At 41.8% G+C, this 26252-nt stretch overlaps 2 protein-coding genes across 4 annotated transcripts in view; one reads left to right on the top strand and one right to left on the bottom strand.

Moving 5' to 3' along the window:
- LOC121199043 (tumor necrosis factor receptor superfamily member 14-like) overlaps positions 1 to 26252 on the bottom strand; it is a 751306-nt gene that overhangs the window by 219676 nt on the left and 505378 nt on the right. The window lies entirely within an intron of this gene.
- The window catches only part of prkcz (protein kinase C, zeta), a 93650-nt gene that overhangs the window by 49628 nt on the left and 17770 nt on the right, over positions 1 to 26252 (top strand). For all 3 annotated transcript variants that reach the window (XM_041062454.1, XM_041062463.1, XM_041062445.1), the window contains 11 exons: positions 5248 to 5379; positions 6609 to 6699; positions 8272 to 8327; positions 8601 to 8795; positions 12951 to 13048; positions 14207 to 14293; positions 16147 to 16282; positions 16516 to 16603; positions 16763 to 16882; positions 20320 to 20399; positions 23464 to 23553. In XM_041062454.1, coding sequence (XP_040918388.1) covers positions 5248 to 5379; positions 6609 to 6699; positions 8272 to 8327; positions 8601 to 8795; positions 12951 to 13048; positions 14207 to 14293; positions 16147 to 16282; positions 16516 to 16603; positions 16763 to 16882; positions 20320 to 20399; positions 23464 to 23553 — 1173 coding nt within the window. The remainder of the gene's footprint in view (positions 1 to 5247; positions 5380 to 6608; positions 6700 to 8271; positions 8328 to 8600; positions 8796 to 12950; positions 13049 to 14206; positions 14294 to 16146; positions 16283 to 16515; positions 16604 to 16762; positions 16883 to 20319; positions 20400 to 23463; positions 23554 to 26252) is intronic.

The following is a 26252-nucleotide window of genomic DNA, read 5'->3' as shown; positions in this document are numbered from 1 at the left end:
TGGACGTTTGTTTAAATATTTCAGAAATCATCACAACTCATCCCTCTCATCAATGATGACTACTGATACACACTGGCAGTGCTGCTCAAAAACTATTCGACAGATTTTATTTATTGACAGATTATAGATTTTACTGACAGATATTCATGGTCCCCAGTGGATGAATCCAACGGACTTTGGTGATCCCCTGACTTTTGGTTGACATTTTTAGTTTTGAGTGACACATCTTGTCAACTGTTGGATAGATTTAAGACCCACCACCTCAGGTCAGAGTTCCAATTTGTCCAATGCTTTGGTTAATGACCAAATACCTAACTGAAGACAGTGAATATGGTAAACATTATACCTGCTAAACATCAACATGTTAACATGCTGGTGTTAGCAACACATGAGCTGTGCCTAAGTGCTGCCTCACAGAGCTGCCAGCTGTGGACTCTGGTTGAAGATTTAAAGTCTCGAGTAGGACGCAGTGGGTCTGAGTGTCAGAGACAGGGTGGGAAAGGCAGGAAGTAATTTGTTTTTCTTCATGACAATAAGAAATATAAGAATATAGAATAACATCTGCCTTTTCCTTAAAATATTAGTTCAGGCAGAATTATTGTCGATATTTTTTTTATTGATAAACTAATTATTAGATTTATAAAATAGTTGAGATTATTTCAGTCCACTGTAAAGTGAATGAAGGGACGAGGTTCAGAGCTGCCTTACATTTTTTCTTAACATAAATCCACAACTTAACAATCAGTGTTTGGTTTGTTAACCAGTTGGTTTTCAGACAGGGATTTTTCTGACTGTTGTTGCTATGCCAGCTCCTAAGATTCTGGTTGGTTCACTATGTTGTCCTCAGCATATAAATAAGCCGAGGAGAAGTAGGTCAGGTTTCTCCTCCCTGTCTGTCTCTCTCCTTCCTCCCAGTTTCTACATGTTTGTCTCCGTCTCTCTCCTCCCTCCTCTCTGTCCCGCTCCATCTCCCCCTTGACGCCGCCAGTGGAGAAAGCTGCTTTGTGGATCCCTCCCATTAGACATAATGGGGTCTCTTTAGCTCCTGTCTCCCACGTGATGAAGCAGAATTCAGTCGTCCCCACTGGCTGTTTGCCTCCACCAGCGCTCCATCAGGAAGATGATTGACACCAGCCTCTCACGGTACAAGACAGAAAATCGAAGTCGAGTCGCACTGGTTCACGGAGGCTGCTGAGAGCTGAGAGGGAATGACTTCATTTCCACCCCTGGACAGAGATGTGCCATCAGAATGAGAACTGAAGTGGATGGAGACAAATGTTAACCTCCAGTGATTCTCAGGACACTCCCATATTTATCTCTAAATGTTGTTTTCAGTCCCCTATGTTTTTCAGTCAGCAGAATATCACCTGGATCCAAATTAGGTTTAGAATAAAACAAATAACAAATGAACAAAGGAGCACTGTGCGTCCTTGGCCAAGGTGTCCTCTTGGTGCTTTCTAGTCCAGTCATTTTTGACGCCCTTGCCTTGACCTAGTCCTGCAATGATGTGGCTCAGTGGGGGAGAGAGAGTTGTTCCCCGTTTCTGTCAGTGTTAGACAGCAGCTTTTACTTTCCCATCCTCAGCAGGGGGTCACAGCAGGGAGTGTAAGCATTAAGCTTTACCCACATAAAGCTACTGCGGGGGTCGGCCATTAGGTTTGGCCAAAAGCTGCTTTTTTTCACTGAGGGGCCAGCACAGGTTTACATGTGCATGCTTTGGTGGCACAGGTCTGTATGTTCTGAATGTGAAAATTGTTATTATTTTAGCTACATTAGCAGTGTGGCACCAGAGACAGAAATGTTGGTTGGTCCAATCTGAAATATCTCAACAAGCACTGGATAGAATGAAGTGAAATTCTGGCTCGTGGCTCTATAGAAACTGCATTGGGTTATGCTGGTGATACATATGGCTGATACTTTGGGGATATTGTTGTTGAATCCTGTTATTCTTTGCTGCTGTAGTGACCTGATTTCACTGCACAGATTACTGCAGATGTCACTGGTCACTCTGCTCTGATGAGATTTCTTTGTCACAGATGAATCAGACAGCGCGTCATTTCTCAGCATATTATCCCAGTCACTTTCCAGGCACTCATATAATGTGTAATGCTTTGTGCTGGGCTGAAGGGAGGACTGTCAATCGATAAAAGCCTCTCTCATCTTCTCGCACCTTTATTCCCAAGCTGCAGGCGGCTGCAGGACTCTGGACCACCTCATCTGTGCTGGTTTCAGTGACAGTGTTATCTTATGCCTGCTAACTGTGGCAGTTTGTTATGTCTTTAAAATATGGTGAGGTATTTTCCATCTGACAGGCTGAAATACCGCTGCATTACATGTCATGTAGAATATTCTTTATAATTGTATGAATATGTAATAAATCCTGGAGTTAGTGAAATCCCAGAGTGGAGCAGACTCTGGAATTCTGGGATTACATTTCCGTCTCTTACAGCAGTGAGCAGTTGGAAGATGTCCAGCTAGGTCAAGGACGTCACTTACAGACTCAGCTGATGCAAGGCCAGCCAGAGCATCAAGCTAATGTCCCTCCACTGTGCGTGGGTCTGACAGGGTTGAATGTTTTCTTGTGGCTTTAGATAATTCCTGGGAATATTTACTTCCCTTTAAGTGAAGTCCAAACATTCATTGTACTACTTCTTCAGATAAATTCCTGATGCCATTAAGTCATCATTTTTTGAGTGTTGATCTGAGGTAAAAACTACATGTATTACATGGAAAGAGGAAGTGTCTCATGCAGCTGTTAAATGTATTAAGTCAGATCTTTGGCAGATGATCAGATTATTTTGCTGAATTACAGTGTTTGTAAGCTGGAGGTAACAATGGTGTTGAACTGTCGTCTGCTGAGTGAAATGCTGCCGACCTACCAGTCACTCAGAACCCCTGGTGCTTTCCTCCATGGGAATCACTGTTGCAACAAAGGCTAGAAAACAATGTTTGTGTTTGTGATTTAGTAAACATGGTAAACATTATACAGCTAAATATCACCGTCAGCTTTATCATAGCAAGCATGTTAGCATGTAGCTCAAAGCAGCACTTTGCTAAGTTCAGCTCAGTAGAGCTGTTAGCATGGCTGTAGACTTACGGTTTAAAGGCCTCTGCTGTGGCTGTCGATCTCTGATAGTCTTCAAAAGAGAAACTTAAAGATCTCAGTCTGACTTTATCCAGTTGTTCACTCACTGTATCATTACGTCTCCTTACAGTCTGTAACCTGACACTGGGCTAAGGCAGTGTTGGACTGGATATCTTCTAAGCTAAGGAATAAAAGGCATAACTAATGGCACTCTGTGGTGTTTTCAAGCCCGTCCAAAGCCTGACGCAGTGATGGGCGTCCTCTACACTTCTTTTTACCTTTTTACACCACTGATTGTTTTCAGGTTGTGTGTGTGTGTGTGTGGTGTGGGGGACAGGGAACGAAGCAAAAGTGTGTGATTAATTTCTAAATGTACGCCTTAACCTCTGCGTAGACTTAGATTAGAAAGACGGAGGGAAGACTTTGAAGTCTCACTAAAGCATTTCCATGGCAACAGAGCACTGACTGGGACTCTTTGTTCTTTCCACTGTCAGCATATACACCCTGTGAATGAATGTTGTCGATACACCAAAGTACACGCACCGCATCTTAAGTGTTCAGTCTCCAGCGAAACATTTCAGTGACAGATTTACTGATGTCCGGGGGACGCTAAGCTGCAGACGAAACATCCTTTGGTTCTAATATAGCCATGAAAGAGACGAGCTAAAATAACCACAGAGAAAGAACCAGTCAAAGAACAAACTCTCTGGAGACCATCTTATGTAACAGAGAGCGAACTTCAATAGGGTCTGGGCTCTACAAAAGAAGTGTGGTCTATGTTAAGTTTTGTTTTATTTTACAATATATATATTACTGATTGGATTTTTTTACTGCACTCACTGTCACTTTAAATCAGTTTAAGTCTCTCTGTGTGTTTGCTGGGTGTTAAACCCACCACTCCCTGTCGTACATGTTTTATAAATACGTGTTTGTATTTGTTGCATTTCTGTATTTGTAGTGTGATTCCCCTAATGTTTGTGCTTTCACTCTTGTATACATTTTTGTTGTGCTTTTGCATTTGTACTGCATTTCCCTTCATCTTCCTGTCTTGTATGTGCATTGTCCTCTGTGGCCACCATATAAAACAGAGTTTAGCTGGTAGAATTTGAATGAATAATTCAAATAACTGCTAAGACAGTGCACCAGGTCAGCTCAACATGCACAAATCTAAAATGTGTCTACGGACAAGCCTGCTGTTCAACATAGAGTGAAAATGAAGTCTCCAGTGAGAAACGACGAATGCATTTTTTTATTTGGGTTTAAGTGGAGCAGTTATTTCAAAGAAATTCTCACAATTAACAGCTCAGCACATCTTACTGAGCAAACCAGAATAAGAGTCTCCTTTGTAATTAGCTCCAGGTTACATATTCATTTTTTTGTATCTTTTACTGTCAAGAAATCATTAGGAAGTGATACATTAAATAAAGAATTTCCAATAATTTTTGGCCTTTTGTCAACTGCTGGAAGTCTGCGTACTACTAATCTGTGTCATGTAAAGTGTAGTGGGATATTTTTGTGTATTACTAAAGGACACATGTATTTATTGATGTGTTCATTTAGGCTTTGCAGACACTGTTTATACAAAATATAAAATGAAAGAAACATTGCGATGAACATAAAGTAAACACATATCAAATATGTGCCAGGTGGACTGAGTATTATGTGAAAAATGTCAATCACCTGTATGCCAGTGTACCTATACAAAAACAATACTTTTTGATAACTGAAATGGAAATCCATTCTTTTTGTGTGAGTCCTCTGCTGTGACAGACAGGCTTCAGTCAAATGACAGAGGACACCGTGTTTCTGAAGTCGTCCCGAAAGTGGACAAATGAATGCTAATATTGTTCTGTCTCTGCTGGATGTGTGAACAGACACTGGTTTGCTATCATATTCACCATATCAACTTTATGAGACAGTGAACAGAGGAGGGCAGGACAAGCTGTCTCTACACGTGGATCCAAAAAGATGTGAAATAAATCTGACGTATGATCTCATCTGACACTGTCGCTGTGCATCCATCACACACTGCTATTGTATATTTGTCAGTGCTCCCCGTTAATTAATCCTTGATGACAAATGAACAGTGATTGGATCAGTCAGTGTGTTAGTTAAAGACTAACCTGTCACTGTGTGTGTCCTGTCTCGTCTTTGTCTTGCAGAAAGCCTACTGTGGCCACTGTAGTGAAAGGATATGGGGGCTGGGCAGGCAGGGCTACAAGTGTATCAACTGCAAACTGCTGGTCCATAAGCGCTGTCACAGACTCATCCCTCAGACCTGCCAAAGGCTTATGGTGAGTATTTCATCATGTCCCGAGCAGCAGGGAGCACAGTGCCAGCCTGTCATGTCCAACACCAGCACGGTCTCTCAGCATTCTGGGAAACTCTGAAGACAAGCTTATATGTTGTCGACATGAATGATGAAGATTTCATTTCCTCGGTGGGACACGTCAGATAAAAGCATCATTTTTAAAGCATAATTCCACTTTATTACAGGTTATTTTAATTACTATTAGTTATTATAACATTGCACTCGCTTGAGAAATCAGTGAGACCTGAGAACACGACAACATTGTAATCTGACTGGGCCAAGAAACACAAGCAGCCAGACCATGAGACAAGCACAGAGACAAACACCTGAACTGTTGCTAATAAGGGTCCACAACACTGAGGATATTCATCAGACTCCACACACAGCTTCCTCTGGGGACACTGAAGGTTTTATACAACCCTGCACATATGCAGTAGTACTCCCCAGCACCTGGAAACACAATATGATGTTTAAAATGGGTGGAATTCCCCTTTAAGGTGTATTTAACCGTTACATTCCCCATGCTCCTAGCAGAAGACATTTGTAGTAATGAATATGTAAGAAATGTTGTATAGTTGTGTCCCTGAGCAAGTGCTGTAGTAGCACAGACACGTTCATGAAAAATCAAAGAGATCAGTGTGTTCAAGCACAACTCTGAAAAGCTGCTTTGAACATTTCCTGTTTGTCACTGTGGACTGTTTGTCTGCAGCTCGTCCTCCTGTCCTTTCCTCCCATTCTATTGAAATGAGACAGTAAGTTTATTGACAGCAAGTCAGTGTGCTCCATGTAATCAATCCATTTGACCACAAAGCAAACGTCTGACAAAACACAAACATCCAAAATTCAGACCTGACTGGAAAATCAATGTAGTCAATACAGTACTTGGTCTGGTGCTGGGCTCTGTCCCCTGTCTTCAGGGGGAATTCTCCCTCTTGATCACAGCTTCAGCTCAGTGTCTTCAGTGCCAGATAAGTGAGGTTGCGGCTTGATAAGATGAAGTGATTCAGTTCCTTTTGTAGTGAAACCCTGACATTGTCATTAGAGCTTCACAGCAGCAACGTTTCTGTACGTTAGCTGACAGCATCGTCTTTGCAAAACATGATTCATCATAAACTCTTCCAGGAGTGGAAAACCACGAGCGGATATTTCAACGGATACTTGGGGGAACGTGTTGGGGGATATTTAGATGGATTTTTTAACTTCTTTGTTCAGGATCCAGTCATGCCATCACAGGAGCCCCCTTCAGATGCTAAGAGTGAAGAGGTGGACCTTCCACCAGATGACACGGAGGACACAGATGGGAGTAAGACACTGAAACCTTTTTCTTCTCTTTTTAACCAGGGAATGTAGTGTATTAGTTGTGTTGTTGTAACAGATATATAACGCACAGTCAATAATTGCTTCACATCTTCAGACTGCGTACTTTGTGTGTACCTGTAGGATTAAAAACAGGAGCCCTCCCAAAAGTGAGATGGCTCATCTAAAGGGCTCATCCTTTAATTTGGAAATAAATACACCAGTGGGGGGAGATCTGAGCTGAGTCACTCCCATCCAACATCAGAATATTTTTATTGAGAACTTGTAACTTTGCCCAGTATAAACATAACTATACATGTTGACACAGCCGTAGTAACCTCTATGGCTGTGTCCCAGATCTACACTACAGGTTCATTCTCAGCAGGTTTTGTGTATGTAGTGTGCTCACCCTGGACAAATGACATTCAAACCCAAAAATGCTTGATTTCTGAGCATGCTCTTGATGCTTTTCTCCCACAATGCAATGTACAATGGACAGAGCTGGAAAAAATTAAAACTAAAAATCTAATACAGATTTAAAAAAAAAAAAAAACTCTAAAAATCAGTGGCATTTGAAAGTTGCAGTTTGACTGATTGCCATCAAGTATTTCCTGTTCCTGCAGGTACAGTTTACTTTATGATAGTATGTAGTACACACTGTGTGCAGTTAGTATGTTGTTGTCTTGCTGAGTTTAGTTTCTGCTGGTAACCTTGACATCCTGATACTCTGCCCCCACTTTTTCTTCTTTTTTCTCATTTGGTGCTGCTGGTCAGCAGGTGGCACCGACTGTCACCATGAAAAACATGGCTCTTAGTTCACAGTTGGCCTGTGGGTAGACTCTCTGACTTTTTAGGATTCACATAAGTCAGTCTTTATTTTGTTAACGTGTCTAAATTGCATGAGACTAATCTAAGAGCAAACTGATGACTGGTCTAACACTACAGACTTGTCTGAAATCTCATTGTTAAACCCACCCGTGACTTGGTGGTCAGTTATATTAGTTTCTACAATCAGCTCATCACATTGAAGACACTTTGTACTTAACATCACATGAGCAGGACAGGATATACACAAGTCCATGGCTGCCAGAGTGGACTCAGAGAGCCGTCAGGGACTGTTGATGTAATTCCTGGAGTCCCCAGATAAATAAATAATAGAACGGCTGCTTTGTTCAGAGGATTCACTTTAGACCCTGGTCGCGTAACCTTCACACTGAACATTCACTATCTTCACTTACGTAACTCTACTGTTATCTAACCACATTACTGCTCTCTGATGGGATCCCATAGAGCAGAGTCTTAAATCCTATTATAAGGAGACTGTGGACTGATGTGGTGGACTGTTTGGGGGTCCCTGATATGAGATGCTCTGGGACCCCCTGTGGATTGACCTAATTTGGGATTTCCTGTGGAAATGGCTCCTTTATTCTGTGTACTCTACCTCCCTCTGCTGGCCAGAAAAAGAACAAACTGTTAAATGGTTAAGCGCAGGTTGAATTCTGTTATATTATTGTAACTGTCTCCAAATGGTCATAGTTCACTGACTCTGTCTGTTTTTTTTGTTTGTTTTGTTTAACAGTACCTTTTTTACCGCACAACTGTACGGTGGATAAAACAGAAGATGCAGATACAGAGGTGAGGAGAGCTTTGAATCACTACAGAATTTACTGTCAGTCATTTAATAGATGATAATCTGAAGTTGAAAGTAAAGTAGAGTTAAAACAGTCTTTCTTTTGAATATAATACACACAACGTGTTTGGGGAAAAAGCCATGATTATTTTTTTATTTAAAATCATTTGGAAAGCATTTTCACTTGATCATTCTTCGACCTAAAACATTCAAACTAAAAACTCTTAACGATATTTGTTTATTTTGACTGTATCAATACACTCCTCTACCCCCTCCAGGACATCAAAGCAGTAGTGGATGGCATTGATGGCATTAAGCTGTCCCAGGGCCTGGCTCTCGGGCTGAGTGACTTCGAATTGATCCGTGTGATCGGGCGCGGAAGCTACGCCAAGGTCCTGCTGGTTCGGCTAAAGAAGAACGAACAGGTGTACGCCATGAAGGTGGTGAAGAAGGAGCTGGTCCATGATGATGAGGTGAGACGCTAAGTACATGTGGGATGTGAGACAGGGTTAGCTGAGTCAGAATGATGGACAGACCAGGTCAGCTCCAGAGTGTGATCATGAACACACTTGTTACTATACCAAAGCACAGTGCAGATAACTGTGTAAACATTAATTAGCATCCACATTAACCATCTCTGCTGCTGTGTCAGAGAGCCATCTGCAAAGATGGCTTCATCTCTTTCAATTAAATGAGAAGAACAAGGTCTCCTGACGGCCAGCCTTCATTGGATATGAATAGAGAATATAAACTCATAATACAAGGCGTCGCTGTGTGAGGGATCATGACTCATCTACAGTCTGTGAGCGCTGATGGTGGTGATGAAGGAATGTGACCTTTGCACAGCTGCCTAACAACCTCCTGACATCTAATATTAAAAGATCATTCAGGTTTATTATCACCTGGGTCTTATTCTTCTAAAGAAGTTTAGCTAACCCGACGGGGGGGGGGGGGGGGGCAGTGTGTGACCTTCCTGTGTCTTTCCCCATCGATTTTGCCACACCCCAAGATAAACTGATTGGTACGGTGTGATTATTACTGGTGGGAACGGTGGTGAAATCAGAACCATCCTTTAACATGTGCGTTAAAGTAGAAACCTGTGTTCAGCTCTGTAAAATGAATCTTAAACACAAAGGTGATCTTGGCATCATGGGTCTGTGTGTCCAGAAATGGATTTTTTTCAGCAACAGCACAGACTTTGAAAAGTGCTGTGTTTGTCTCCAGCTGTGTCCAGCTGTGCACATCTAAAGCAAACTGTCTGTGTAACACAAGGCGCTTCTACCTCTGGATGGCCTGGAGATAGACTGGGGACAAGGTGACATTACTGACTGAGCCATTCATGTGGATAAATCGCACCAACGCACACTGGTAGCAAATATATCACACAATACCTATTGATTTCTGTGTAAACTCACATGTAGGTAATGTCAGGATATACCACTGTCCCATTTCCCAGCTTCCGTACCTCGACTATATGTCTGTGTGCCGCCTCTGGTGTGTGCCACCAAAATCAAACGACGTGATGCTGTGAGACCAGCCAGTGTGTGTGCCAGTGTGTGCTGCACTGTGAGGTGGAGCTCATGGAAGACACAGAAGGTGATGGTACGTCAGGCTTCTGTACTGGGCCAGGATAGATGGAGGGGAAATCAGCAGGTCAGGTGTGTTTCATGGCTGAGGAGATGAATTTTAAATACTTTTTAAATTAAGCTTTCCGTACATGTTCTTAGACTGAGAGGGCTGCTGGCTTTGGATTAGACCGTCTATTTAATTGCTCTGACCTTGCATTCCAAGTGTGAAGCAGTGCCTGATTAGTTGGCCAGAATGAAAAAGCAGCAGGACTCTGGGTCCCGGGGGCAGGGATTGAGAACTGCTGGACCCTGTAACAGGTCTAAGAGCAGTGATCAGTGGGGTAAGGAGGGATGGAAGTATAATGTGAAGGATAAAAGCTGGAGAGGGAGGGTGGAAATAGAACAGTGAAAGATGTACGGGGAGATGGAGAAGCAGGAACGAGTAAAAGACAGTGAAAAAGACTGGGAAAAGAAGAAATGAGGAAAAAAGGAATGGGACGGGTTGGCCGGTGGGGGGGGCGGAGAGGGGGTGGAGATGACACAAACGAGGCAGATAGCTCACGAATTGAAAAAAAAAAGGCTTAGGAGGAAGCTGGAATAAGTGAGTGGGTGACTCACAGGAGATGATAAAATCCGTGTATAACATCTTTTTTTTTTGGTCGATGAATCTCCGGCTGAACATGACGTGAAATTCATTTCAGAAAGGAAGAGTCTGCATAATGCTCTTAAAGCTGGAAATATCCAGACATGCATCATCCTCATTTATTATTTATTATTAACGTGAATGTAACTGGCAGAGCGCAGTGTTTCCTTATTTCCATGGGCTGAGAAACATTTTATTCACAAGTGTTACAACACTTCCATGTTTAGTGTCTTGAAAGGTTGGTTCACCCACAGTGCAGTGACATGTCTTCACATACCTCCAGTGATATCCAGCCATGCAGATCATTTTGGTTTGCCCATGAAACCTGTTAACTGTTAGAGTTACCTGCTCATGATGTTATTGTTTGATCTTTTTAATGTAATCTCAGAGACGCCTCTGAGGAAGTGTACTTATTTGCTTTCTTTCCTTAATCCTTTTAGTTAGACTTTCCTCAGGCTCACTGAGTGCTGGATCCTCAGTGGTCACACCAGACTATCCCAGACCGCACTGCAGTTCAAGTTATTTCATTTTGTAAGGACACTTCGGGAATGATTTCAAATCCTGTTTTATTGTTGGACATTGAAGGAGACCAACTGTAAAAAAAAAAAAAATCACTGGTATGTGTGATGTATTGTATCCAATCTGTTGTGGAACATACAATCTTTACAAAAGGATCTGAAGGCCACTGCACCTCTGCCCAGCAGTGGAGTCGTTATGCCACTAGATGGCGATATTGCCCAACATATAACTCCTGTGGGCTCATGTGAACAGGAAAGATCACTGTCCACAGCAACTGCATCATCCAGCATCTGCTCAGCTAATTCAGGACAACATAGATCATGTCACAGGCTTCACGCCTCCTCTTGCCTCATCATGCTTATAATCTTTGTTTTCTTTTTACACACATAAACACTTCATACTTTAATCCAGTGTTTAAAACCCACATTTTTCTGTGACAGCTGAAAAAATTGATTCCACAACAGTGACGCAGTTTTGCCCTAGTAAAAAAAAGATTTGAGGAAATCGTGACGTTCTACCGATGTTTTGTTTGAACATCCTGTTTTCATTTATTCATGCCTACATTCGTGTACATTAATTTAATAATTCATCTTTGCAGTAGTCTAACGCCGTACATCAAAGGAAGCTTGCGGAGCTTTCTACTGACAGACTCCAAACTGCTGAAGTGACCAGTAGGGGATGTGTTGTGATGGCATATTCTGCATGATTACAAATTCCTCAAGTAATAATGAGTTGACCAGAAGGAATCTGGTATCGCGTACACAATGTGAGACCTCTATTGTGGTGTTATAAATTAAGCATATGGTGTTGGAGCACAGCATGAGGGAGCTCGAAATTTAGACACGCTCTGTTGTAGCTCACATAAAACATTAACTATCATGAACTTAATGACACTTTAAATCAGCGTGAAACATCCTCGCCTCAGGCCAGTCTCTGACAGCTCTCTATAACTGAAGTATGAGTAATTAAAACCACAGATGACTGATAATGAGAAAACACTCTGGCTATTCCACAGAACTGATTTGTGAACAAAGATACTATAGCTTGTGCAATGTTCTGTTTTATGTGTTACTCTTATCTTGTCTCTGTATTTTATGACTTTTATGGTGAAGCATTATGTGGCGTCTGATTTAGAAAGCAGATATAGGACTAAACTTCATTGTACTTAAATGTTAATGTAGCAGAAATAATAATAATCCAACAATATAATATATAATATAGTTATAGTTACTATATTACAACAGTTTGCGGGATTTGTATTTGTAATTGTGTGGTTCTATTTGTTTAAAGCCATCTCCACAGCACAGCTGAGGTTCATCTAATGTTTTCTATCAGCTCCAGTACTCAGGTGTTACCACTGTGTCTTTTGATAGCCTCTCTGATTAAAAAAAGATCAGGTAGCTAATCTATCTGACTGTCCCAGTGTATGTGTCCAGACATTTAGTTGCTTTAATAAATGTAGACTTGAACAAATGTGGATTTGACTTTCGGGGACATGTGTTTCTACGTTCCACACTGTGAACACACAGGATTTTAAAAAAAAAAAAAAAACACAGCTCTGTCTGGGTGTCAGTTTCTAAAGGTTATGTTGAGTCTTTATTCGTGTCAGTGACTAACTGGTGGATGGTTTTCAAGACAGGCTTAGTGTCCATGCTGCCCAGTGATAGTTTGGCACACCATCCAATGTCCACCCACGGAAATGGGACAGTCCAAGGAACAAAACAGTGTGAGGATAATCCTGAGTGAGAGGTGGATTATCCTCACCACGTTCTTTATCTGTGGTGTGGTCTGTCTCTATCTGTCTGAGGAGGTCTATTGATCAGACAGATTGATTGTTAATACATTATCTTTCCTTCATGCCATCTCTGTCTCCGTCTGTCTCCCCCTCATCTCTCCAGGATATTGACTGGGTGCAGACAGAGAAGCATGTGTTTGAGCAGGCGTCCACCAATCCATTCTTAGTAGGCCTCCACTCCTGTTTCCAGACAGAAAGTCGGTAAGAGCATGATGAGGCTGACACTTAGTGAGAGCTCTCACTGTATTCAGAGCTAGTACTTCCCAGCTCACAGCATCTGACAGTAATCAGATTCATATTTCAGTCAGTAATATGAAATATTACTTTCTGATGATGGTCTGCTCTTCATTATTGGAAAAGGTTGGTGTATTTTTTTTTTTTTATAATTTTACTATCATCAGCAAATCCCATGGAAATGAATTCCTCCTGTTGAGTATTGTCTTTGTAGCAAAGGCCTGACATCCTGTGCCTTTATGCCATGGAACTGCATTGTAGTACAAAACAGAAGAAAATATAGAACACGTGCTTTTACATGTGCACTGTTGTAGTTCCCTGTGTCCAAATACAAAAAAGATCCATAGATATAAGATATTACAAAAACTGAGACTGACAACAGCCTGTTAAAAAGTGCATTTTGACATAATTATGCTATGAATGGATTATATTAATATGCTTCAAGATCATAGGTTGACTTGAATAATTTTCCTGATCTTTCCCTTTTTTTATTTCTTATACTTATCATGGATCGTTTTGATCTCCTCATAGCTTTCTGCATTGATTTACCCTGCATGAAAAAGCGCAGGTGTTTTCAGTCTGATGTCGTTCTAAGTTATTAAACACTTGACTTGGAAGTATGCAGAGCTTTCCATTCTCTGAATCAAACAAAAGGTATGTGTCCCCCTGAATGCAACAGTTCAGTGTCACTGGAGCTCGGTGGCTCAGGGGCACACGCTACATCAGGCCACAAAGACAGCACATGTTTGTAGGAATATTCATTGTTGGTTTTGATCTGTTTAATAGATTTTTGGAGGGAGGAAAAAAAAAAACTTAAACAACACCAGATTTAATTCCCTCCTGCACTGATTCTGTCGCATTCAGTAGGGACTTATGAGTCAAGACATTTCTGCTTGATAGAATCGTATTTAAAGAAACAGAATATGTCTTCTCAAGGAACAGATTCATTTAAATCCGAGAGGCATTAGCAGACAGAAGTCATCTTCTGTTTTCTATCTGATATACTTATGGCATTTCATATAGACTTATTTTTATCTGCAGGACATTTTATGTATCTGTATTTTTCACATTTTTTTTAAAAAGCACTCTAGTCTCAACGCTTTCCCATCATGCTCTGGTTTCCAGGTTATTTCTGGTGATCGAATACGTGAACGGCGGTGACTTGATGTTCCATATGCAACGGCAAAGGAAGCTTCCAGAAGAACATGCAAGGTAAACATCCAGATGTTAGAAAATGTGTTTACATCCGTGATTTAAAAAAATCCCAGTTCAGAATATTAAGCATCTATATTTAGATTCAGAAGATAAACTGTGTTCCTTTCACATGGAAATGAAACTTTTGTCAGGATTTTAAACATATAAGAAGTGAAGTGGATGACCAGCATGACCAGAGCTGCACAGGAAACACATCTATGCTCTTTGAGCTAACAGATTGAACTTCCTCCAGATGGGTTCACTTGTGTTTCACATGATGGTGTTATGTGAAGGACAGAGTGTGTGCGCTGTAGTTGTTGTCTTTCATTTAGAACAAAAACCCTCCGTTCTTTGTGGCGTTGGACAGCTTCAGCGTATTAGGTATTCACCTTCCCCGCTCTCTGTCTAAACTGTTTGTCAGCAGCGTGCTCCCTCTACATACTCCTCACAAACATATGCTGTAATGGGAAGCTTTAGCAGCTCCTCGTGGATGTGCTAATGTTGCCAAAACCCAACTTAACACTTTTTTTTTCCCCCCACCTCTGAGAAATATAATGAGCACCCATAATTCATAGTGCCTGTCTGCTTGCAGGGCACTTCAACTGCGGCTCTGATAAATGCTGGATCAAAGGCTGGGTAATTTAGAGAGGCACTGTTGGGCCCCAATCGGCCTCTGCAATCTGTATTCTGGAGACAGTGGCTGTACATATGCAAAGCAGCATGTTAATCACTCATAATGATTGTACATATTCATGAGCAGTGCTCTTAGAGAGAGCCCTGCTGCATTCCCCCGTGCAGTGGGGGAGGCGGGCCGGTGGGCGACGGATGGTGCTGCCGATAGGACGCAGCTTCTATCAGTCCGATGCCAGCAACGGAACAACGGCGTACAATGAGGGCTGTCGCAGTGAGAGCGTGGGGGAGCGATGTGGGATTTGTGATTTCTCTGTCAAACATCGCTCCACGACAGTCTTTCCCTCCGTGTTATTTCAGTGGTGGATTTACAGCAGGCAAGCAGGCAGATAGAGAGACAGAGAGAGGCTCATCAGCGTTAATGAAGGCTTATCTCCTAGAGACAGAATACACACTACCTACACATGGAGAGGAAACATGCTACTGACTCACCAAAGATGCACTCCAAGAACATCGAATCACTGTGGAAGCAATAACGTGTAAAGAGTAATGTTCACTTTAAATATGTTCACCACGATCACGATAATCAACATAAATCTACTGATGAAACTTATTGATCAGTTAGAAGTAAACAAATGAGCTGGATCTGTATTATATATTTTTACATTTCTGTAATTTTGTTTGATGACTTCAAAGCAAATTCAGGGTCCAAGCACAGTGACTGTGAACTTAACATTTTCCAAAAACAAAAACACACAAACATCCATTCAGCCACGGGCCTCTGTTAGAGATGCAGTGCTCATAAGATGTTTGTCACCTGGAGCAACGCAAGACAGTGTGAAGCCGTCTTCTGCTTTATTACAACCATCGCAATACTAATGGAAAACAGAGAATTGAAAACAGCAGTATTAAGTTATGGATTGCAGTTGAATCACTGATATCTCTCTGGATTCATTAATGACCCTTGTGAGTATGATGTTATTCATTTTACTGTTACATTATAATATTGTGCTTTGACTGAAATGTAACAAATATACATCATTAGGTCTAATCTGCTTAAAACAGTGACGCAGGTGAACACCGGGGAGACTAACGCAGCATGTACATCTACTAAAGGCTGTAGAATTTGATAGATATTCTACATGTTTCCTTGTGTACAGGTGGGAGCCGTTGGCCTGGTGGTGGCACTAGAGGACAGGTTAGACACGTCATTCTCTGCATGTCTCTCTGCTTCTCCACAGATTCTATGCTGCTGAAATCTGTATCGCTCTGAACTTCCTGCATGAAAAGGGCATCATCTATCGCGATCTGAAGCTGGACAACGTTCTCTTGGACCACGAGGGACACATCAAGCTCACAGACTACGGCATGTGCAAGGTAAGAGATGGATTGATTTTTCCTGCAGACTGTGTGGACGAGTTATCAATAATACAGTAGATCAGTATTGACTGGAAGTACTAACAGGGCCTCTGTTTTTTTTTTTTTTCTTTCCCTTGTTTATGTTCTTGCACTTATCATATCTTCAACACTCCTCTTTCTCTGCAACCACCCTTCTCTCCTTTGCACTTCTTTCCCCTATTTGTTCTTTGACTTCTTTTTGTTCTACCCAGGAGGGGATCAGACCAGGTGACACCACCAGTACTTTCTGCGGGACACCCAACTACATTGCACCTGAGATCCTCAGAGGAGAGGACTACGGTGAGTACAATGGGTCGGCAAGATCTCCAACAGTCGCCAAACTGTCCTCGGTTTGTGATTTATTCTGATATGATGGGAGAAATTTGGAAAGCAGTGCTGACAAATGTCTTTTCATACCGCCCGTATATCTGAATGTGTGATCTTGTTGCGCTCTCTCAGGCTTCAGTGTGGACTGGTGGGCTCTGGGCGTGCTCATGTTTGAGATGATGGCTGGGAGGTCTCCATTTGACATCATCACAGACAATCCTGACATGAACACAGAGGAGTACCTCTTTCAAGGTGAGACAGAGGAATTTAGCTTTACACAGAGTTTATACCTGTAAGCTGCACACTGAAGGAGGGCTTTGAACTGGGGCTGAGGGGAATGGCCTTAATGTTGCGTATTTTTTGATTGTTTCATCCAAAGGTGACATGAATGTCTACCAGATTTCATGGTAACACATCCAGTAGTAGTGGAGACTCTTTACTCTTAACTAACAAAACATTAACCTGCTGGTGGCGCTAGAGGACCACGAGTCATTAGAATGAAGCCAGTATTTGTAGAGATATTTCACTTGGACTGACCAGCTGAATGACATTACTGTTCCCCCGGCCAAACCACCCGTGTGTCTAAAAACAGCAGATATATTTCCTGAATTAGACATAAGAACGGAGAAGAAACCAAGAAAGTTTGTAACTAAATAAAGGAAATTGTGACTTTAAAAAGTGTTTTGTATTTCTATTTAAACATTTAAACCTGATAACACAGGTCTCTGTCTTCCATCGGTCAAACAGCAAAGTAACTGTTAGAGTTACAATATATAAGAAATATCACCCAAAACATACTGTTTTATGAGCATGTTTCCTGTTGCTGGAACATCGTTTCATATTATAATTTTAATAGTATGAGGAGATGGATGTAGACGTCTAAAGACCAGTGGTTACTGGTACTTGGAAAGACTCACATAGTAAAATGAGCTGCAGGAAAATGACCACAGTCTGCTCTGATGCTTACATGTGTCTGGACTAATGCTTACATTTGAGTTTTATGTTAACTGATATCACTGTCACCCTCTGGAGCCAGAGAGTGACAGTTTTACTGTATGTTTTAACGTCTTCTTAATGCAAAGATAATACATTTGTCCAGTGAGGTTTGGGGGGGGTGTTGGTTATGGGTGGGAAGGTTTCCACAGACCACACTGGCGACAGTTTTCACAGGGGCTGTTTCTTCAGTAGACAGTAAACTGTCAGTCTTCTCTTCTGTGAAGAGAAGCAGCAGTTTTATCATATTCACTCCTTTCGTTTGAGGAAGGAGGCAGCTACACAAGTTTACTTCATTCTGGAGCATGCTGTACTTCTCCAGGCTGGACTCAAGCAAGACTCTGTGACCTACAGTTACCCATAACACCCTTCCCCGTGTAATCCCGCAGAGAGATTTACCTGTAGCTCTGGAAAACCATAATTTCAGCCTTACATGCAGACAGAGAAAAATGTTTCATCATTAGTTTGTTGCTTTACAGTGGACTGGCAGGTATTGCCCTCTGTGGTAAACCTTAAACCTATGAGTACTTGAGCTCAGCCCAGTAAGGAGGTGCTCATCAGTAAAATTGCTGTGCAAACCTAAACAACATAAATGAGATAAACTGTAGATTGGACCAAAGAAAACAAACTGTGGGTGTGATCTCACCCTCAGTGTAGAGGAACCTCTACAATATCTGTCCTTCTGTTTGCATATGTGTTTCCTCAATCCATATGGCACCCTTACATAGCTCCCCCTCTTACCCCCTCCTCCCTCCCTCCCTCTCACACGCCCACACAGTCCTCTACGACAGAAATTCCTCCATACTACAGTAGCTTCGTGTGACGCATAATGTCTCTGCTGTGACTGTCAAGAGCATCGCGTGGAACCATGGCTAGCATCTGCCACTAGTACCATCCTCCTGGCGGTCTTACCGGTAGAGCACCAGGTTCCTGGATGACTGCCTGCCAGCGGAAACCAGCCCTTTCACTATAGGAGCCACCCAGCCATATGCCGCCTAGCTAGACCCTGTGCTAGGCCCTGCTTTGGGTACTAGGGCTCCACACGCCAACCCCAGAGCTTTAGACAGACAGAGAGAGATTGGCAAACATTAGATTAAGCAGCACACGCCTTTCAAACATGTACAGTTTTAATAACTGAAATGTAATGAAAAAAACTACTTTGGATGCCCCCTTCATCAACTGAGTAATGGTTTAATAATTTAAAATGACCTCTTAGTGTTAAGAATCTTTTTTGACCTAGGAGACAGTAGTTTGACCAAAAACAAATATCTTTCTCCAGAGCTTTCAACATGTCTCAGAGTCTTCCTCAGGCTGGTAATAACAGCCACACCAATGTATCGATTGGAAAAAAAATCAGTCTCATCATTTTGTTCCAATAGCCAATAATTACTCTGCTGTTATGATGAAGAGCAGCAGAGAGGAAGCTGTGGAACATGACAACCTTTTTGTCTTCAGGGTGGATTTTCCCTGAAACACTACACAGTGTACAAGGGCCCAAGCAGGGTTTAGGTTTGACTTCAGACGTGGAGGGACACTTCTGTGTGAAATTTAAAAAAGAAGAATTACGCTTAACTATGCTTAATCACTGTTTCTTGCGTTTATATAGTATAACAGAACAACAACAAAAAAAAAGAGAGAAGGAGGATTTTTGAGACCTCAAATCTAAGCTTTTTTTTTTTGTATGTATGTAGCATATCTCTGTAGAATACAATATAATACAAACTCCACAAGAGTGTTTTTTTTTTCTTTGGGTAACTGATACATAGAATAAGTAAGATATAGAATAAACAAGCTGCACTGAGACAAAATAACAAGTCTGAGCCTGCAGCCTGAGAGATGAGATGTGGGGGGAAAAAAAGTGAGTGCACTGTAAATATTGGAGACGACACAGATAATGGCAGCCCGACAGGAAGAGGACACTGTTTAGAGGGACGAGATGACGCTTGGTCAACTTGATCCTCTCCTCTGTTTTGTGCAGCAGTTGTGATCAAAGACAACATGAGCTAATAGGTTGAATGAAGCATGTTGCACAGTTCTTAGTCTTACGTATGCGTAACCTTTGCTTCACCAGCCGAACTGGGAAATTCTGAGTTCTCATCTCAAATGTGTCAGTTTAACAGCTTATCACATCTGATGAGCCTGTTGCTGAACTAATTATCCAAAGATGGCCTGTGTTTATGAAGAGAATACTGCACCGCATGTTACCTACATTTTTCCAAAGTCTGTATTCTGATGTTTTCTGGCACAGCATTCACTTATCCACTCTGAGACATTACATTCTGATGGGTAATAATAACATCTGTGCAGAACACAGAGCGGTCACCTTGAAAACAGAAACTCTGGTCACCTCAGCGTGTAGGACTCATGCATGAAGCAGTACTGCATCCTTGGATTTAGGTTTTGAGGGAAAAAAATATTTTTCAGAGTGTTTTTGTTCTCGTTAGTATGACATTGTTGAGCTGTGGGAGTCTCAAGGCTGTGTGTAGACCATCAAAAGTGAGTGAAAGAACAGAATAGTGTCCTCTGTATCTTCTCCCTTCATTTGACTCCCACACAGCAGACACGGTCACCCACAGGCAGGTTGGACTCTGAATCATCCTCCTCCCTACTCACGATTGTCCTTTCCATTCTCTCTCCCCTTCTCTCTCTCTCTTTTTTTTTTTTTGTTGCTGTCCTTCTTCTCTTTTTGCCAACAGTTATTCTTGAGAAGCCCATTCGCATCCCAAGGTCTCTGTCAGTGAAAGCTGCCAGCGTGCTCAAGGGCTTTCTAAACAAGGTGAGAGCATTCCACTCCCAATCATTCCTCTCTCTCTCTCTCTCCCTCTCTCTCATTGTCCGAGTACACTGCTGTTCAGTCAAATCACTGTGTGTGTGTGTGTGTGTGTGTGTGTGTGTGTGTGTGTGTGTGTGTGTGTGTGTGTGTGTGTGTGTGTGTGTGTGTGTGTGTGGGATCATCGCCAAGATCTTGGTCCGTGTTGTCGACAGCCAGGGAAGGCCTCTTTATTTGGCTCAGCCTGAGTGTGTGTGTGTTTACTCCTGTGTTACAATAAAGGCAAACTGTAATGGTAATTCATTTTCACAGTAATATAGTACAACGACTTAACTGCTCCAGAGGGATATAGACTGGATTCCAGTATTTTTTCATGTTTCAGACTCACAGTCTGCAGTGCACAGTGTTTCTCAGCCTCGGGGTCAGAGCCACGCTGTGGGTCACCGGATTGAGTCAAGGAAAACAGAACAAGATAAATTACTGTTTGTTTGATGTATTTGTAATTAAAAAACAAACACATGAAAAGCTGAAGCCTGTTCCTGAAAACAGAAAACAGCCTTTCTCACGCTGATGTGATGATATCAGAAAAGCCATATGTATATATCATCAGGCATATAATCATCAGTATAACTATACCATTTTGAAATTATATGCAAATGTATTTTTTTTTCTCAGGGTTCAAAACATTATCTTTCTCAAAAAACCAACAAACAGATTGGAGTAAATTGGGTGCGCAGATAGAAGCCACGCTCGTCATGCACACAATACATTTTTCCTACTGCAAGTGTTGAAGACAGTGGGTGAGAGTTCTCTGCTCAGCTATCCAAAAGCTATTAAAACACAGCAGTGAGCCACAGTGTTACACTGGGTGACATGTTCCTACATTACCATGAACACACTCACTGTTGTTTACTTTGACTCAAGCCCACGTACACCGTCCTGCTCAAATACTTACTAGAATACCAAATGGATTTATCTGTCATTTCAAATAGTCTGTTTCATTCCCTCCTGAATGCCAGTGGCAGTAAACAAAGTGGAAGTGTCTCTGCGGGTCGAGATCTTATATGAAAGTAATGTGTATGACGTGTAGGCTCCCTGTGCTTCTGAGCTGTAGATATCACATGGTAGCCTATATCCAGCCTCTTTGATCTTCTCCCTGCTAACCAGCTGTTCTTTGCAGGTTAATTGCCCCATTTATCTGTGATTTGTTTCTGTATTCTGCTTCCAGGTCTTAGGGAGGAAAGCACATCCTGTGTTGTTTGGTGTTTGTCATCTTGCTTGTGACTCAGAGTGCAAACTATGGTTGTCAAGCTATCTTACCTCTTCCTTTTAGCAAGTGACCTTTTAAGCAAGTGAAGGTGCATTTAGCACCAGAGAGGAAGCTTTAGCTTGAGCCTGCCTGCTTTTGCAGACCACCTCTCCTGGCTTGTTTCTGGATTCAGTGTGAGTGCTGGCATGTCTGACTGTGGAACAGGTGGAGAGAATTCAGAGCGTACGGCAGTCTTTCCACCTGGGGGCAAGTCTGACCGTCCAAGCATGGCCCAGGCTTCTGGGGATGCTAACGGTAGCCTCAGCAGACACACTGGTCCTCTCCTTCAGTTTATTACACTGAAGTAAACCTATCAACCTGTCATTCTGCCAGGAGGTGTCAGGAGGTGTCCTGGATAGTGCCTTGCATATTTTCAAGGTTCTCTTGCCTTAATGTGGACTCTGGGTCCATGCTGGAATCGCCCATTCTGCCATTGGCTTCTACAAGTTGACCAGTTGGTTGGGAATCGATTCCTCAAGATACTACTGATATGAGTCATCCACTTTGTTTACTGTCACTGGAAGTCAGGAAGGAATGAAGCAGAACAGAAGACACGAAGGTAACTATGGTTCTATGATTCCTGGGTGACTGCCAGTCATGCTGGTCCCTGGGAACCTTTCGGGGTGAGAGGACTCTGAGAGGCCGATTGTAGACTACCACATGGTATTTATAGCTGGGAAGCATGGGAAGCCTACATGTCATACATGTGATTTTCATATAAGATTTCAACCTGTGCAGACTAAACGGAGCCATATGCATATTGTTTACTGCTACAGGCAGTCGACCAGGAATTCACAGAACTATAGTTACCTTCTTAACTTCCGTTAGAAATTGTGGTGCGCAGCTGTTTCAGGAAATGACTGAGCCTTATTTTAAAAATGAAACTGTATACTTGTCGTGAGGTGTTTTCTGTCTTTAGTAGGAGCCAATGGGATTGGGGCTTCAGATAGGAAGTCAGAAATGTTGAGAGTACTGAGAGACAAACTAACACATCTTTTCACTGGATTTGTTGACAAAAAGGAAACTGTAGTTTCACTCAAGTAACCTGCAATTTTTCATGCCTTTGTAAAGTAAAATGAAAAGTGGTTCCTTAAAAAAACAAAAAATTCAGTTCTGAAAATCTACATTTTGGTAAAGCGTCAGCAAAAGATTCAAGATTCAAGATTCTTTATTGTCATTGTGCAAAAGTGATTTGTAGGACATTAACTACAACCTATAAAAACACTTTGGGAAGCATGTTGGTCTCTGTAATTGTACATGTATACAATTCACACATTAACACTCTGTGTCTTACTGTGTGTACATTTGCAAAACAGTGTGTGTTCATGCATATCAGCCCCTGGTTTCATGTTTTTTGCAACAAGCTTTCGTGTGTGTGACGTGTTAGTGTGGCTTTGATGCATGAGGGTGTTTCTGTTCGTGCAAATAATCTTGTGGCTTTTCACATGCACTTTGCCCCAGTAAGTTATCATTACGATTGTTTTGATGAAAAAAGCACAGTCTAATTTAAGCGGTAAGATAAATTAGACTGTGCTTTTGCAAATGCAGTGCAGGATGAAGCAACTGGAGTCAACAATAATACTCCATGTGGCAATTGCTTCATTCTCTTAGGAGCTGGAACGCTGGAAATATAATAAGAGAAATGCTGTTTATTGACACGTTGTCTACATCTAGATGCTAAACTATAAAATATCATTTCACATTGCTTGGAAATACAGTTGCTTCTGTTCATGTTTCCTGACCAACTGTTGGTTCCAACAGGATCCTAAGGAGCGGCTGGGTTGCCAGGTCCAGACGGGCTTCACAGATATCAAGTCACACACATTTTTCCGCAGCATAGACTGGGAACAGGTAAGAGCTGACTGAGGAGAGGGGACAACATCCTGCTATGACTCATTCAGTTTACTGTTCCAACTAAACTTTCCAATAAAAGATACTCTGTAGTAATATGTACAGTCCATGACCAAACCAGAGCAGGGATTTAAAAAAAGCAATGCATATATAAATATATATAGAGAGACAATATGATATGGCAACAACCTTTTGCTACAAAATATGAGCCTTCAGCAAAAACACATACTTAACCAGAACACTCCACACCACATTTGCTGGCAAAAGCTCTGAGAAAAACAATTTGTTTACAAACCTTTTTCCATGACAAAACAAGATGAGAACTGAATCAAAACTAAGATTTGAAAACTAAAACAACGATGGCATTTATTTCAGCTTTAGTCAATAAGTAATTCAATTCAAAATCTCAGTCAGTGACCTCTTCTTGTGTGAGTAATCACACACTGTATGCTCCTGAATGGTAGAATAGCATCCCCCGCTCCCCCACCCATTATTCTCTCACTCCACTGGTTCTTGGAAAGAAAATGATGGAAGAAAATCAGAGAATCTGCAACTGAAAAGCTGTGACAAACAAACAGGCCGAGCTGACATTTCTTAAAACTGTAAGGTAACGTTAATTAAAAAAGTTGAGTGCATGATTAATTGATTAATGAACCATCTACACTGAGAGAGCTTTTTATTAGGAACACCTGCACCCCTTCTTGTTCATGCAGTTATCCAGTAAGCCAGTCATGCTGCAGCAGTACAACACGTAAAATAATAATAATACATCAAATTTGTATAGCGCTTTTCCAGACACTCAAAGGCGCTGAACAGTGGAAACAATAGTAATAATAACAATGGTAACAGTAGTAATAACAGTAACAAGAATGACAAGTGGTGGAGAAATGAAATGATGCAGATACAGGTCAGGAGCTTCAGTTTATGTTAACACCTATATCAGGATGGAGAAAAAAACATGATCTCAGGGACTTTGACCATGGCATGACTGTTGGTGTGAGACGGGTGGATCTCCTGAGATTTCATGCACAACAATCTCAAGTGTTGACTCAGAATGGTGTGAAAAACTAACTGGGTCTAAACCTAGCAATAGGCTGGACCTTGTATGATCAATGTGTGAAACTGAGGACATAGTAGAAAACTGAAGTTTACCAACTCATCCATTCATTCAGATCAGAGCAAACCAAGATCAGGTTTGAAAACACCCTGAGAGAATCAGGAGTATTTGATGGGGTTCCCACTTCCAGAATATTATCTAAAAAAAAAAATGTGTTAGGTGGAAGGTGATCCTCCACATATCCCACTGTTAGAATGGTCGTTCTGACAACAGAGACTTCCCAGGCAAAGGTGGAATATGCAAATACGTATATTTTCTTTTATTTTTTTCTAGCAACACAGGTATAGCAGTACACATAGGGTGAGGCCTAACCAGTAACCCACGTAGATTTAAAATTGGCGCCCTTTTATACCGTGGTCTGGTAGGCGTAATTGGAAAAACACATTCATAGGTGTTCCCAGAGATATATTTATAAACATAAGCGATAATATGAAAATATGGTTATTAGATTTAACAAAAAATATTTCAAATAACGTGCGTGCGGTAATCTAATCCCCAAACCAACCACCAAAAATATATTTACAATAAATATATACATAGGGAAATTTTCAGACTCCCCCTTTCTTGCCCTGCCACTTGGTCACACCCGGAACGTTATTAACCCGGTCCGTTACCCAGGGGACTCTTTTCCGTGGCGCACCCCGCGGCGAACACAAAACAGGCAAAAGGTGAGTGTTAACCATAAGTCGAATAACCCTTTAGGCACTTTCACTATTTCCACCATTCTTTACATAAATGCTAATATAAGTTTCCCAACTCTGCCGGTGTCCGTCAATTCTGGACCGTCCGCTGCCAACGGAGTCTACCGGCCTCCTCTCATTTTCAGACGGAGCCGAGCGGCCACCCCGGCATCCGACCGAGGCCGACGCCTCACGCATAATAACTACATTATGCAACCAATATTGCCGTTACACGTTTTGTCCCTAGAAACTTCTATGTGCGAACGTTATGTGCAAAATATATAATAAAAGTGCCTTTTGCTGTTACTATACATCGTCCAGTTATTTATAAACAATATCAAAACCCACCGTGTATTATATTTACAATAATATTTACAAACCCATAACCCGACAGTCAACGGTAACGAAGTCCTTCGTTACACCCACTTTCCCTTCCAGAGTACAGTTCATCATTGATGAGATCCGGGTGAGTGTTGCTTGCTGACAGACAGCTGCTGACAGCTGATCTGGGGTTCCACTCTACATCCTGTCACTTCATTTAGAACTAATGCAACAACAACAGACACAGAATAAACACGGCACGCCCACATTTTAATGCTGTCAGCTCCGAGAACACGGCACAGCTGTCATTCTATATTCTGAGCTGCCTTTGTCAAACTTGATAATACGTGTCTGCTGTATACTTCAAGAGCTTCAACAACACGTAGAACACACCCTCCTATTTACAGTCTGAACAGGCACATGAGTGAGGTGGAGCCCTGTGTGTGTGTGTGTGTGTGTGTGTGTGTGTGTGTGTGTGTGTGTGTGTGTGTGTGTGTGTGTGTGTGTGTGTTAAAAAATAAATGATATAGTTCTAGACATTGTGTGTAGACTACAGCTGCGTACAGTGAAGGGTCTCCCCC

This window comes from Toxotes jaculatrix, chromosome 2 (genome assembly GCF_017976425.1).
Source record: "Toxotes jaculatrix isolate fToxJac2 chromosome 2, fToxJac2.pri, whole genome shotgun sequence".
Taxonomy (NCBI): domain Eukaryota; kingdom Metazoa; phylum Chordata; class Actinopteri; family Toxotidae; genus Toxotes; species Toxotes jaculatrix.
Note: the sequence above shows the minus strand (reverse complement) of the source record. Positions and strands in the feature narration are given on the sequence as shown.